The sequence below is a fragment of the Mobula birostris genome, chromosome 10, assembly GCF_030028105.1.
Source record: "Mobula birostris isolate sMobBir1 chromosome 10, sMobBir1.hap1, whole genome shotgun sequence".
In the NCBI taxonomy this organism is placed as follows: domain Eukaryota; kingdom Metazoa; phylum Chordata; class Chondrichthyes; order Myliobatiformes; family Myliobatidae; genus Mobula; species Mobula birostris.
The window spans coordinates 92,836,969-92,850,916 of record NC_092379.1 but is presented as its reverse complement, the minus strand read 5'-3'; the positions used below and the strand labels follow the sequence as shown (position 1 = coordinate 92,850,916).

The following is a 13,948-nucleotide window of genomic DNA, read 5'->3' as shown; positions in this document are numbered from 1 at the left end:
GAGTGCTTGGCTGAGCCAAATCCAAATTCATATCTGATGCCTTGCAGTTATTGTTACAATTTGACAAGAGAACTGTAATTGAGCTCCAGTGCTGAATTACATCTCTGGCACAGTAGGCAAGTATCCGGCACACAAAGACATTTTTCCATAAGTTCATTATACAGTTCATGTGCTAACAACGTTTTAACTGTTTGGTTGCCTTAAACTAACGAATTTCCTGAATACTGAATGTAGCATTTCAATGCCTAATTATTATGTAATACATAATTATGTAATTATGTATTAATCTGAAATAATAATAAAAACGTGTTTTGGTCATGCAAAATTAGAATCTCTGAATAAATCTTTCAGGAATGTCAACAAACATAACATTGGCATCAGGGGTTAAAGACGTAACTTTAAAAGAGAACCTTAAAGGAAGAAAGTAGGAAGGTGGAAAGTTTTAGGAAGGAAGTCATAGTTTGCAAACGTAGGCATAACCTCTCATCACATAAAACTTAAACCTGGTGATGATCAGCTGATGGACTAAAGGTGCATGTATCTTGGAGAGTTGGAGAAGACTGCAAATTTTAAAATTCAGCAATTGCATAGCTGGGAGCAAAAGCAGGGCGAGTGAGAAGAGGGATGATGCTTCAACAGCTGGAGTATTAGTGAGGGTTAGGATATATATTTGTGCAGCCTTATTTTTACAGGAAGGAGAACAAGGAAGATTGGCCAGGACTGAAGTTTAATTATGAAGTTCACAGGCAGCAAAGGCATAAATATAAGTTTTAACACTTGTCAGTTCATGCAAACAAATAATTCTACAGAGATGAAATAAATATTCTTACTGATGGTGTGAGTGTATGATTTACAAGCTCAGCTAGATTTCAAACATTACGCCAATCTGGTTCACCCTCAGTCATCCAGCAGAGATATAAATGGTTAAGAGTTAATGGTGAAAACCAAATAGTTTTAGTCTTTCTAACTTTTATTTAGTGGAACCTTTCTTGCATTTAGTAATAGATATTGAATTATAACAAATCAATGACAGTGAGTCAAGAGTGGGAATGGCTTTTCACATGGCCTTGGACAACACAAACACCTATGTCAGGATGCTGTTCATCGACAATAGCTCAGCATTTAATGCCATCATTCTCACAATCCTGATTGAGAAGTTACAGAACCTGGGCTGGTGCTAATAAACCTGACTCTGATTTTGATTCTGATACATTGCAACTGAGTCTTACAAGTTTTTCATTGCACCAGTACATATCTGTACTTGTGCACATGAAAATAAACTTGAATTGTCAGGGTATATGTGGAAACTGTCCGTGCATTTGGATGATACAATGAAAGAGTGGTATATGCATATGAGATAGAAGGCCAAGGGTAGATTTGTTTGGGACTCAGTGGTCGTGATGCAGTGGCAGAAAGTTACGTCGTACTGAGTATGAATGCAGGGAATCAAAGCAGATGCATGAAACCTCACCTATTTGGTCAATGGTCAGAATCATGGGAAAAGAATGGCATTGTTACCCATGTACAATAGGGTCAGAAGGTATCTTACCATTGCTTGGTCCTGAAGAAGATCATTCATGATTCTGATGACACTCAGTTCCATAACGTATAGGATATTAGGAGGGAAAGATGGGTGTGGCATTATATTAAGGAACTGAAGAGGGAAGAGATCTCCGAATTAGAGTAACAGCTTGCAAAGTGATTGGGAGGTAAAGTTTCTTTCAGGGAGTGAAATGTTTGGGGAGGACAGTACCCAGAGAAAGAGAACCATTAACATTAGCTGACAGAAGAGCCAAGAAGAGGAGGAGACACCTGATGGTTTAGTAGGATTAGGTTTAAGCAGCAGTGTGTTGTTTGAATGGACATGATGAGCTCAGTGATGGCATGGGAGGAAAGAGTGGAAACTGGAGGAATACGGAAATTAAGAATGAAGCTAAAACAAAGGTAATGGAAGGTAAGTCTCTTAAAGAAGCTTTACACCAGTATGCATTTGGATGATCTATTCTTAGCACTAAGGGAATCGATGAGAACTTCTCATTGGAGGCAAGCTTGGTAAATATAAATGACAGAGAAGGATTTTGAAGGTAGCTTGCAGTAGGGTAAAAGAAAGCCAAGGGCTGTCTTTACATTTTAGGATGTCGTTGTTACACTGAGCAGTTTTGACCTATCTGCTGGGGTCTGTTGGCTCCTTAGGCAATTGAGGCAGGTAGCAAATTTTAAAACAGTTTACCTGCCACATCTATTCATGTATGTGTCAATTAGAGCTAAGAAAACAGAAACATTAGGTATATCTGAGTGAAACCAACCAGAGTATAAGAAGCAGTTCTATTGAGTACTAGAGCATCTACCATAGGGAGGAGGTTGTGATTAAACAGATTATTGTCTATAGCTGTGGTGATGAATGAAGAGTCAAAGCCTCTACAAACAGCTTGATGAAAATATTGCTTCAAAGTACGTATATCCTAGATCCAAAATTTGCACAGCTGGTGATTGACAAACAAATTTGGCGAACATTATTCAAATAAGGATATCCTGGGATAAAGAAACGTTTCTTCTTTCTAATCGGTATACTGTTTTTCATGCTGTAAATAATTCAGTTAAGCAGAGGAGTATAGTGTCGTAAGATTTTAGTCACAACAGCGTGGGTAAGTGATGCATTTTCTTAAATTAAATTAAATACTGGCTAATTAAAGGTCTGTTCATTGTGGAAGAATGCTAAAAGCATACCTCGTAACAAAGGACAATGTCCCATCTGGCATAATTCTTGAAAAACAAAACTAGAGGAGTTCTGAGCATCTTTAAATCTCAAGTCCACAGGGCACAAATTGAACTGTCAGAATTGATCATGTGATGTGATAAAAAAGACTTGTGCTCAGTGAATGAGCTTGGACACATGTTAGAGCAATGAAAAGGAAGCGTCACTGTTATTTTTATATTTGTGTGTTTTCAATTTTGATTGAGTAATCAACTGCATAAATCCACTATTAAGTGCTTCTAAAATCTATATGTAAAAGTCTATATGATTTTGTCACCAGGAAAAGAAAGAGAGAGACACACACACACACACACGCACACACACTACCTCTTGAGCTGGGCCAAAAATCATTTTCTGAAATAGGTGTTTAATTACAGATATTGCTAGTTTCTATTCCCAATGGTCAGTGACCTTGATATTGGACTCCATAATTGACCTCCACCAGTGGCACCCAGAGGCTGTTATATTATCTACAGGATGTAATGTATAACTCAACATGTTTATTTCAATACCACCTCCAGCATCTTCCATTGAGAGGGGTAAAATCAGCAAAGTCATTAGGATATCAGTGTATACATAAATCATTCATTCTTTGAATGCGTTATTTCTTTATCATGATTGGGACAAAAACCTTCATCTAAAGAAAAATAACAATAGTTTTGGCATTGCTGTGATTCAGAATGAAGACCATCACAACTTTGCACAATTAAGGATGCATAACACAAGTCAGTTCGGTACTTAGCCTTCTTGGCCTACTTAACATTTTGATCAACCAAAGCTATTGTTTCAGCAGACTTCTCCACACACAAGAAAATATGTAAAATGCATGAAAAAAAAGCCATTTGTACTTCCCCAATGAAGAAATCTCTGGGATTCTGAATTTTAATATCCCAAAATGGGAAGATACAGTCCCGGTGCTTTGGACCACGAATAGCAAAGAAAGGCTAGTTTTATTGCAGCAGCAGCAGAATAAAACAAACAAAACACTTTAATTTGAAAATTAATATATTTCTATTTTATACCTTTATTCAGCTCTGTAGTGCCACCCTTACATTTTTGCAGCAAGTTCCGTACAGTAATTTTTTTCTAAAGGGTGTTGTGTTTAAATAAATATCTTATAAAATAAAACTTCAAATAAATATTCAGACTAATCAACATAATGGTAAAACATAAAAGAATCCGTAACTTTTGATTGATATACAGGAAGCCAATTGTACCTAAGCATTGCAATAACTGGATTTTGTATATAGGGTAATAGAGCCTGATGTTAGCGGGAGACGGAGTCGGACATTCACCTGAATGTACAATGTACCAATAACTGGAGTTCTTCCTTCATATGGCACCATTCACAGTATTAATAATATTGTATATAGAAAAATATATGAAAGTAACTATAACAAAGAGCAGGCTCTTGCCGTGTTCACAACCCAAAGAAAGCAAGAAAATGCTCGTGAACGTGACGTCTGGTTAGATCTCTTCGAAACGTGCCCGTGTTTCTTCTGATTTCATCAAGGTCCAGATTGTACGCTGAACTGTGATCCGACACGTGCTCCAGACATCCAGGCAATAAAGTGTCACTGCATCATAGTCCAAAATAAAGTTGTTCTCTTCCGGATCCCAACAGGTTCAGTATGGCTTATTCAAACTGATTACAGTCCTCTCAGGTAATGATTGTTGGGTAGCGGGCTGAGCCCGCTCCGCTGCATAATTGTTAAACACACACCGACTTTTACAAAAACACCAGTTTGTCTCCTGATTTTTTTTCAGATTGCCAAACAGCTTCTAGGAAAACCATGTTGACATAATGCAAATCTTGTAAGAAAATTCAATTATGTGCTAGTTACAGTGAATGAATGTCCCATGTTGCAAATTTGCAAAGTTTGGGGGGGGGGAGGGAAGTAGGGAAGTATTTTTGGAAAAAGGAAAGTAGCTTCCAGGAAAACCATGACCTACCGTCCATTATGTAATAAATCATTCCCTGGCCACTATGCTCAATATGGGTCAGTTTGCATTATAAATGTAACCATCATTACAGTTTCAATTTGCACAAATGTCGATGACCCAACAACTTACATGCTTAAGATACAAATACATAATTTAAGAAACCGTTTTGATCAGAGATACTACAGGGCGAGAGGGTTGCAATTCTTATATATACTTTTACTGTTCTTACCGCAGACGTCACTCTAAAAGGGCAGACCATCCCTTGGGATAGCCGAAAGGATTTGGGTTTTGAATTATTTAGTAGCCGCTCTATAATAACTAATTGGAATAGTCACAGACCATTCAAGTATAATCCCTAAAACGATATCCTCGTTGTACTGGAAGTCCCAATGCTTCTCCGCAACTACTATGACGAGGCTTCCCTTTCTACATTTGTTTTTTCGATTGCCGGTGCCTTGGCAGCCAGGAGGATCCTGGATAATCATGGCTGCCCTTTTTAACCAAGAGATTCCCCCAGCCTCCAACTCACGCCCCGCCAGGGTTAATGAAAGAAAGGTCAGCGGAGGTTGTACAACCTCGGCTCTCTTACCTTTCGATCGATTCCACTCTCCTGGAACGTTTAAAGTCCTAAGGAAAACCATTCCGGTTGACAAGCAACCCTGGTCCATAAGGTTTGCGCCTTCCTTTGAGAAGACAGGCTGTATTTCGAGTATGGTAATATTATATTACAAAGGAAACCCCGAGTTTTACTTCACGTAATGAAATCTTATTGGACTTGGATAGAGCCCCATGCAAGGCCACCATGCCACAGAGTTGACCGTTCTATTCCTTATCTTTCAGACTTGGCAATTTAGGAAAAAAAGTAGTAAACTTACTAATTGTAAATTATCGGTCAGACAAATAGACTAGAAAGAATACAAGCCTAAAAGTGGGGACGATGCCCTTCTGAAATGCAGAATTACTGGCCAAGAGTCAAATTCGATTTATCTCGATATGGAAAAAAAAATACAGAAGAAACATTTACAATCTCTAGTTTCCTATACCAATGTTGCAATTTAAGAGTCACACTGACTGGAATTCTACGAGGATAATGTTAAACCGATGTTGTAACTCTGCAATGGCTGTTTTAAGTGATTAATTTTAGCCCCCTTGGGGGGTGATGAAGCAGATAGTCTTACAACTAATTATTTAATAACATAACTAGTGTAACTAAAATTTCGTGAAAGATGGGATGAAGTGTAGTGTTTGGCGGAACCTTAGGAGGGGGATTGCGTTAAAAGACAGAACCAGATAATAATAGGTTCATATCTACATGGAATAATTTATACACTTGTCGGCAGAATTACAGACAGTAGGCTGGCGTGTTTTAACGAGATATCTTATTCCGGGGTGGGATGTTGCTTAACAGTCCGCCGCTGAACACGGCTGAACTGAAGTCCCCAGGGGCTCACGTCGCCACCCCGAAACGAAGCCATTTTGTACAGCGGAAATGACATTTGCCAACATGTATTTGTCAACATGTGGCGCAATAACTTTAGTGCCAAATGTCGTTTAAGCCGCACTTTACCATCCTAAAAGGACCCAGACCATTTCAGCACGCGTTCCTTCCCAGTAAGGGAGCCCTATTTCGGGAGCTAGAGAAGAATTACACGCATTATGTAACGGTATACTTCAAAGTAAAAAAAAGTTTGCGGTAACACTGATAAATCCTACTTCTTCGCCACAAGTGTCCCAGCCCAACTCTCAACCCACCCATTGCACACACAATGTCAAACTTCCAACATGTTGCAATCCATATTTAGCCCCTGCGTAACAATGTGTTTCCTTTAAAAAGCACAAATCCACTGAATATGAATAGCAGCCCACTATAGTTAGCAAACACAAAGAATCACGGCCCAACCATCACCCTTCGAATACATATGAATCGACAAAGAATCAAAACGGTTTCAAACTTTGTCCCTCCCGTAACCGATCTGCGTGAGTAACTGACAGCAAAATACATAAATAATTGTATCTGTGATTGAGGAGAGGGAGAATATATTATCAATGGACTATATCGCATTTCTAGCCAAGCAATAAATATTTAATGCGCTGACGGAAGACGAGTTGCATGGTTTTCCCATAAACTGAGTGGTTTACCAAAGACAGATCCACCAGCAAATGGGCTCAGTTCCGAGGTCTCCACAGTGGAAGTGAGAAAGAAGAAACAACTTCTGCCCACCTCCAAGTCTTGGGACCTCCGGGATGGAACCCCATCAAATACTGGTGGGCACCCTTCAGAGCGAGGGTTGGGGACAGGGTAGGTGGGCGACGGAGAAGGAACACTTAATTTCTTTCGGTTGGTGTACTGAAACTCGACGCCGGGTTTTTCCAGCCATTCAGCCACAAGAGGAACGGTCTGACCTGCCACAAACACAGGGAGAACCCACAAGAAGGTGCTTAACATGGAAGATAGATGGTCCCGATTCCCTGGGTAGATTATAATCGCTCAAACTCCAAGATAATCATAGAACCATTAGATTTTCAGGAAGATGCTCTGTACAAACATCTCGCTGAGAGCCTTCTCTCCACTCTCTTCTCCCTTCTTGCGCGCACACACGTGGTGGGGTAGTCTCGGCGCCAGAAGTAATTCAATCTCTCTTGGAAATCTCTACGGTGAGTGAAGAAAGCTTTGGAGGTGTGCTTTCTGAACATCCACAGGGTTAACATTGTTCACGGTAGAAGCGGTGTCTTGGTCATAAGGGTTTCTCGAAGGTTTTAGGACAAGGTGCCTTCGAAACCTTCCTGCACACGGTATTGGAGTTCTTGCACCTGCAGCCCGGCCTCTTGACGCCGTCATAACATCCCTGGCAGACCCGGAGGCATCCTTTAGCCGGCAAATAGCACCATAAGCAGGGCAAGAAGATGGAGATGAGGCTCATGGCGGTCCAACGAGCGCAGCAATGGCCTTGGCTGCAGGAGCACGGATTGTCCGCACAGTTGTCCTCGTCGTCGTTTGAACAATGGTAGAAGAGGCCCTTGACACAACATACACACGTGCCGTAATCTAGGGCGCTCTGGAATGAGCAAAGGCACCTCTGGTCACAGAGCCAGCACGAAGGCAGAGTCCTCGGGGCTGTGCAGGAGCCGCACTTGCACTTCCCGCATTCCTCGCACCGCAGTGAGTGTTGGCTCCAATCCTCGCCGCCCAGAGTCTTGTTAAAGTCGGGTTTGAGGTCAGCCTTGGGCTGTGCCCTGACAATTCCTTGGGCAGAAGGGGATGAGCTCACGCTAACCAGCAGTCTCTGTTCGGAGGTGGTGCTGCTGCGGGACGCTGAACTGACAGTACTGGTAGATCTGCTCAAGTGTTGCTGCACCTGCTGATGGAGCTGAGTCGAGGAGCGTAGTTCCACGCCCAGGCTCAGCTCCGTTGTCCGTTCCCACTTCTGCGCCGTGCTAGACGGGCTGCTGGTCGCGACCTTCGCACTGAGGACCATGGGCCTTTCCACGTAGTCGTTGTTGGCTCGGATGGCCCGGATCTGATCGATGGAGAGCACCGGAGCCTGCATCTCTCCCGGGTCAGGATCAATCCGCAGTCGTCCCCTGTCGTGAGCGAGCTGGAGAGAGAGGGGGGACTCCACGTGCGCTGGGGCTTCCATCGGACTGCGACCGGTGCAGGCCCGTGGGCTGGCTGCACATCGGTCAGACCTGTGGCGAAGACAGGACGGAGAGAAATGTCAGGAAGAGAGCACTCACACACTGCAACGGACCCGCCCTCCGCCCTCATGTCCTGGCGTCTGGGGGCCCTCCTTTCCTACCATACCCATCCAGAAAACCACATTACCCTTCCCAACCTAGCCTCCACCACCTGATCCAAACATCGCGCCCGGCAGATTGTCAACATCCAGCCTTCGAGTCCTTAAGGTTGGAAGAAGGGAGAAAATATTTAAAACAAATAGGCGATTCAATCTCGTGCAAGACATGACAGGTATCATACACAGTGTCTGGATTTCATATCCATTTTCAGCATAAGAAATTTGCAGTGTCGTGTGAAACAGTCGGATTGGTAAAACATCTCTTTCCAGGTCTAGGACTACCTCCGTTCATCCTAAAGCAGCACCCGGTTTCATTTACACATTCAGCAGGACCAATAAAAAGCACACTGAACTCCGGCTCACTGTTCACACACGCAGACTCTCCGAAAATGGATTCATCTTTACTTCCCTGCTCCAATCCACTTTTCCCTTTCAGTCACTGCTAAAAGCCAAAGAAACGTTGCTGTCCATCGGCCGAGTGACTCCTCGCACATCCCGTCTTCACACCTACCTACCCGTCCCCATTCACTCAGAGATAACTTAGAAATACGCCGCGTCAAAAGCTAATGGTATTTTACACGTGCTATAGCCCGACAACGCACAGTTGAATGCAAACCATCTGTTGCAAATTCAAAATCGTGACACTGTGTAGCAGTCCGGATTACAAAACAAGATTCAATTCTACATTCTTCTCCCAGCGTGACTGAGTTTACCCACTTCCTAGAAATAGTCCCCACTCTCGGCTGTAGTCAAAGTGCTGAAATGTCTAACCATATTCACTGTGCTACACGCAGGAGAATGCTGGCTGCATGGACAGTTGGGACGATACTGAAGCGGAGATGAAGAGCAAAGAGCGGGACCTAGCGGAGCTCCATACTCTTCCAATTGCTATTGAATGGTAGGGTGTTTGCATTTCCGGATGTGTCGAATCCGATACAGCAAGTTGGCATGAAATAGATACTACACGGGAAAAGTCAAATACTGGACGGGGCTATTAGACAGCGCTACGCACTAACCAGGCTACGCTGTAAACACATGCAGAACCACCCATTCTCTTCTGCACTCGGACCACTTGTAGCAGAGCGAGTTCTCCGCCAGCCTTTCACATAAATCAACCCTCCGGGTCCCACCCCATCCCACCTAACTCCGGGCACACTTAATGTTCAGGGCACTCCCCGGTTAGAGATTCGTCGGTGGGAATTAAAAATCCAAATGAAGTCGCAGACACTGAAATGCAAACAAATGTATAAAAGTAGTTGTCCAATAAATATGTTTAAGAAAAACAATGCCCCCCCCCCCAGTTAAGGGGTTACGCATTTACCATAAAATTCATATGAAGACTGCCCCGGTCTGTGTTCGATAGCCAGAGGCAGTGAACTTTACAGACTGCCTTTCGGTCTTTAACGGATAGGGCAGGATCCGTTTCTCAAGTAGTTACAGTAAAATAAGGCTGCTCTTAGGTTTTGATCGATATTAAATATCATCTCCTCCACCTCCCTTCACACCAGTAACAGTATGCTGCGGCCGGGTCGAGTTTAATGCAGTCAGTCCCCTGTGTTAACAGATAAGTGATCAATGGTCGGAAAGATCTTGGCATTTGTTTGAAATTAGTGTTAAACCTTGTGCAGAAAACCAGCTCAAGTCTGGCGCATTAAGTGTACAGACACGACAAAATAGAATAAATAACGAATATATACACACATACGCAAGCCATGTTGTATTGTAAACCGGCGTGCAGGTCCCTCACCTCGCCAAAGATGTCGGTTGTTCCTTTGCGATGCTGCCGGGTGAACTGTGGCAGTAACCTTGTCTGCTGTGCTTCAAGTGCAGTGAGTATCCGATCAATGACAAGCTCCTAGAGTGAAGGGCGCTGTGTCCTGGGCTGTCAGAGTCTATCGGCGAAGCATACCCCTCCCGAATCTGCAGCAGCTCTGCGAGTGACTCAGATGCACTTCACACCAACAGACGATGATTTTTTTCCCCCAAACAAACAGCACCGTCCCGACTCCACACTCTCTTCAGTATGCAGTGATTTGTCCGGTTATAGCTAATGGCTAAATGGCGTCATCCACGTGAAACTGAATAGGCCATTTGCCGTCCCAAAGGCTTCTCCGCATCCGGTCGTGGGCCATTGGTGAAGCTGAAAAACTATTTAAAGCGAGCTTGTTAAATAATCGTCACTGACGGAGCAAATATACTCCTCGCAACCTTTGAATTGCGAGTCGAAGTTTTTAAACCTACCCCAAATGTTTCGCGCACTGCGAGTCTCCACACGGGAAACACCCTCAGATTAACATGTTCTCCCGCGGAGATTCATAGGATCTTTATGCAAAAGAAAAGACAAGGCGATGGCAGAGGCAGAGCGGACATGCTGCTTATACTTGGGAAGAAGGCAAGCATTTCTGAAAATATTGATTCATATTTTCGATCCATAGAAAGCCATTACCGATGCTTTTAAAACCACCAAGGTAATCTCAGAGAGAGGGGGGATGACAGGACTGAAGATAGTGTCTCGACTCTCCTCAGGTCTGATTCCCTGTCACCGAGCAGCAAACTGCCACCTGTTCGCGCAGTTTGAGTGGCATTTTAACCTGGGCACCTGTTAGGCTGAGACTGTGGTGCTTTTTCTTTATGTTCATTTTCTCCGAGTTTGTTTGTTTAAGATAATTAAACTCCTGTTGGGAGACTTGCGGCTGCTAAGGGACAACCCGTATATGAATTACAGCAACCTGTAACAGGTGTTTGTCCCGGTTGCAAGCAGAGGGGTATACCAGAAACATCAATAAAGTTTGATTTATCGCGGAAGATGACTGAATGGCGTAAGAAGCCATTCACAACCCCTGTTTTCTCCTGGCCATTCTTCTGAATCATCTCCCAACATATGACATCAGGGCACAGAGGAGGGACTCTGGTTCGGTCTCTCACTTAGTGGGAGGTCACGGGGTAAACAAAGCCTTTGAACCGCTTGTCGAAAACATACAGGATTTGGCATGAGCTGGATTGCTTTCAGCATTCATACAGCACAGTAAGCTCTCATCTATGACCTTGTGACTGAAAACCACAAAAGAGCAAAATCTTGCCTCCAAAGAGACTCGTTGTCACGTGCTTTGAACAACCATCTCTTCAATTTGCCTTTACACCGTTTTGTATAAATTGTTTAGTTAAGTAGTTTGTATGATTTATTTTCCTGAATGTAGATCATGCATTCCTTACTGCCAGCAAGACCAGTAAAACCGCCGATTTAAAGGCACCGGTGCTGCTTAGCTCGAAACAATATTGTTACGATAATAAGACACCCGAACTTTAATAATGCTTTATCACTAAATATTAATAATATAGAATAAGTAATATAAAATGGAACTTAAAGCTAAATTACTATGCACTATAATTCTTTTGCTAAACGCATTGCCATTCTCGCTCGTTGTTTTAGCTTCATTTTTTCCAACTGAATATTCATTTTTTTCTAACTGAATGTACCTACTCGCATTGGGAAGTCTATTTAGACCGCACGTCGCACATTGAGATTTTGCAAACGGTTTTTCACCTTCCTTAAAAGTAGCTGCAAAGGATGGATTCCCGAGACTTGGTAGACTCGCCCAGGTGCATCTGTCACTCTCAAACCAAGCAGACCCTATTTATCGGAATCCCTGAAGTCCAGGAACTCAGACGAACGCTGGGAGGCTTAAATTCCGAAACAAAAATCGCAGACCCTTTTATCCCGAGGAATGCAAGCCTGCCAGCCAGTGTGTCTCAAATGGACAGTATCTTATGCCGGGATAGGAATTAGAGGGCTGACCTGGTTGACAGTGTTTTCCCTCGTCAAATTAAACCTAAACCGTTTGTTTTTAATCCCTTTCCTCACCCCACAGCCTCTCAACTCTGTAGACCAAGAGCCAACTAAAGCATCACGTATTTCTCTTCCCTAAAGGTGCCTTTCCAGCAAAAATCCATGAACCTTTCTACACAATACCTATCTAGTCTAGTCGCTCCTGCTAAACTACACCACTGTTTCATGTACTGACATTGGTCCTTGTATTTTATTCCAATGTGCTTTTAAAATGAACTTCTTTGCAAACATTTTGTTTATGCTAGTATTGTCTATTACTAAATGTACCAGTAAATTCTAGTAACTTGGGCTTGGAGCTGAGGTGGTAAACCGTCTCATTTTGGGTCGGGAAAATTTCAATGAGAAGGGCTTATTGGATAGTTCCTTTGGCATCATCATCATCATCAGATCTAAACCAGATGAATTGGATGAAGCTACTAGGTATGTACTGTTAGACAGCCATCACCTCTCCTTGTACCTTGCTCATGGAAACACTTTCATAAAGCAAACATGTGCTATTTTACAGCTTATAGCTAACAATGATCTTTTCAAATCCAGAAGATCTGATTGCATCATGGTAATAAACTTTTGGCATTTGGTATCAATAATAAATTACCTCTGGACTCTAAAACTGGCACACCTTTACTAATGGCCTATTGTCTATCCTGGTCTATGTACATAACTATTACCAACTCTTAACTTCTTGCTGTGTCTATCAAGCAACCTAACACTGCAAATTACCTAGCAAATCACTTGGTAGTATCACATGTTGATAACTGTAAGGAAAATAAATGTCTAAATGATACCCCTACCAGGAATGCTTACATTACAGAGGATGATGTTTCTTTTACAAATTTGATGGTCATAAATTGGGACTTTTGAAATAAATTGAATTGTTCCTTGTAAGAGAAGTACGCAAACTAACAGGGTTATCATCATATGGGTAGAATCTATTGTCTAAGTATTTTGGCTGGGAACTTGTTAACATTATTTTATAATCTTCATATTCAAGATGTTCCCCTGAAATGAACCAAAGGTAAGAGCTGAAGCTTCAAGCAAAAAGGAAAAGATAAGAAAGATTATCGCTTCATTACTAGATAGATGTGTGAGCGGGAAATAACCTAGAAAGGATTGAATGTGTGAAGCAAGTAGAATACCTTTCGAAATTGGTAGAATGGGGTTGTTTCTGTGAATTGAGTGATTTAGAAAGAGTTCAGACAGTTTTTGTGAAACAGAGATTTGCCAGGTGTAGAGTGCTTCTCTCAAAGGGGGAAAGGGGGAGGGGGTGTGTTCAGGAGGTAGAGTTGCTCGGTGAATGAGCAATCAAGCATGTCTTTGTAAATGGAAGGTGGTGTGTGGGGGTGGGGGAGAGTGGGAGGAGTGGTTTGCTAGAGGTAGCAAAGCATTTCTTTAGCTGGGAGATGAAGGATTCTTTTGTAAACCTGAGAATTTTGGAGGCAGTAAAAACTAGCTGATTTTTTTCAGTGTTAGGTTGTTTGACAGATGCATTCAAAATGTATTTGAAGTAAAAGTATGGCACTAGTGATTAAAGTTCACTGTAACTGCATATGTCTGTGATTTTATCCTCATACAGTACCCAATTCAGAAATCTGGGAAATTAAGTCAGGA

General features: G+C 42.4%; 1 protein-coding gene across 4 annotated transcripts; it reads right to left on the bottom strand.

The window, feature by feature from the left end:
- Window positions 1-3,768: 3,768 nt before the first annotated feature.
- On the bottom strand, window positions 3,769-11,157 carry LOC140204162 (protein sprouty homolog 2). Of its 4 annotated transcripts, XM_072270600.1 has the most exons (3): window positions 10,241-11,157; window positions 9,815-10,045; window positions 3,769-8,386 (listed from the first exon to the last, which is right to left on the bottom strand). In XM_072270600.1, the coding sequence occupies exon 3, from the start codon at window positions 8,335-8,337 to the stop codon at window positions 7,435-7,437; it is 903 nt and encodes a 300-aa protein (XP_072126701.1). In that variant the 5' UTR covers window positions 8,338-8,386; window positions 9,815-10,045; window positions 10,241-11,157; the 3' UTR covers window positions 3,769-7,434. The 4 variants fall into 4 exon arrangements, with proteins under 4 accessions (XP_072126701.1, XP_072126702.1, XP_072126700.1 ...); XM_072270601.1 differs by lacking the exon at window positions 9,815-10,045 and having other exon boundaries at window positions 10,199-11,157; XM_072270599.1 differs by lacking the exon at window positions 9,815-10,045 and having other exon boundaries at window positions 10,241-11,155.
- Between the last annotated feature and the right edge of the window lie 2,791 nt (window positions 11,158-13,948).

Excerpts from the sequence above, each read along its gene's own strand:
- LOC140204162 (XM_072270601.1), bottom strand. The coding sequence starts at position 8,337 with ATGGAAGCCCCAGCGCACGTGGAGTCCCCCCTCTCTCTCCAGCTCGCT.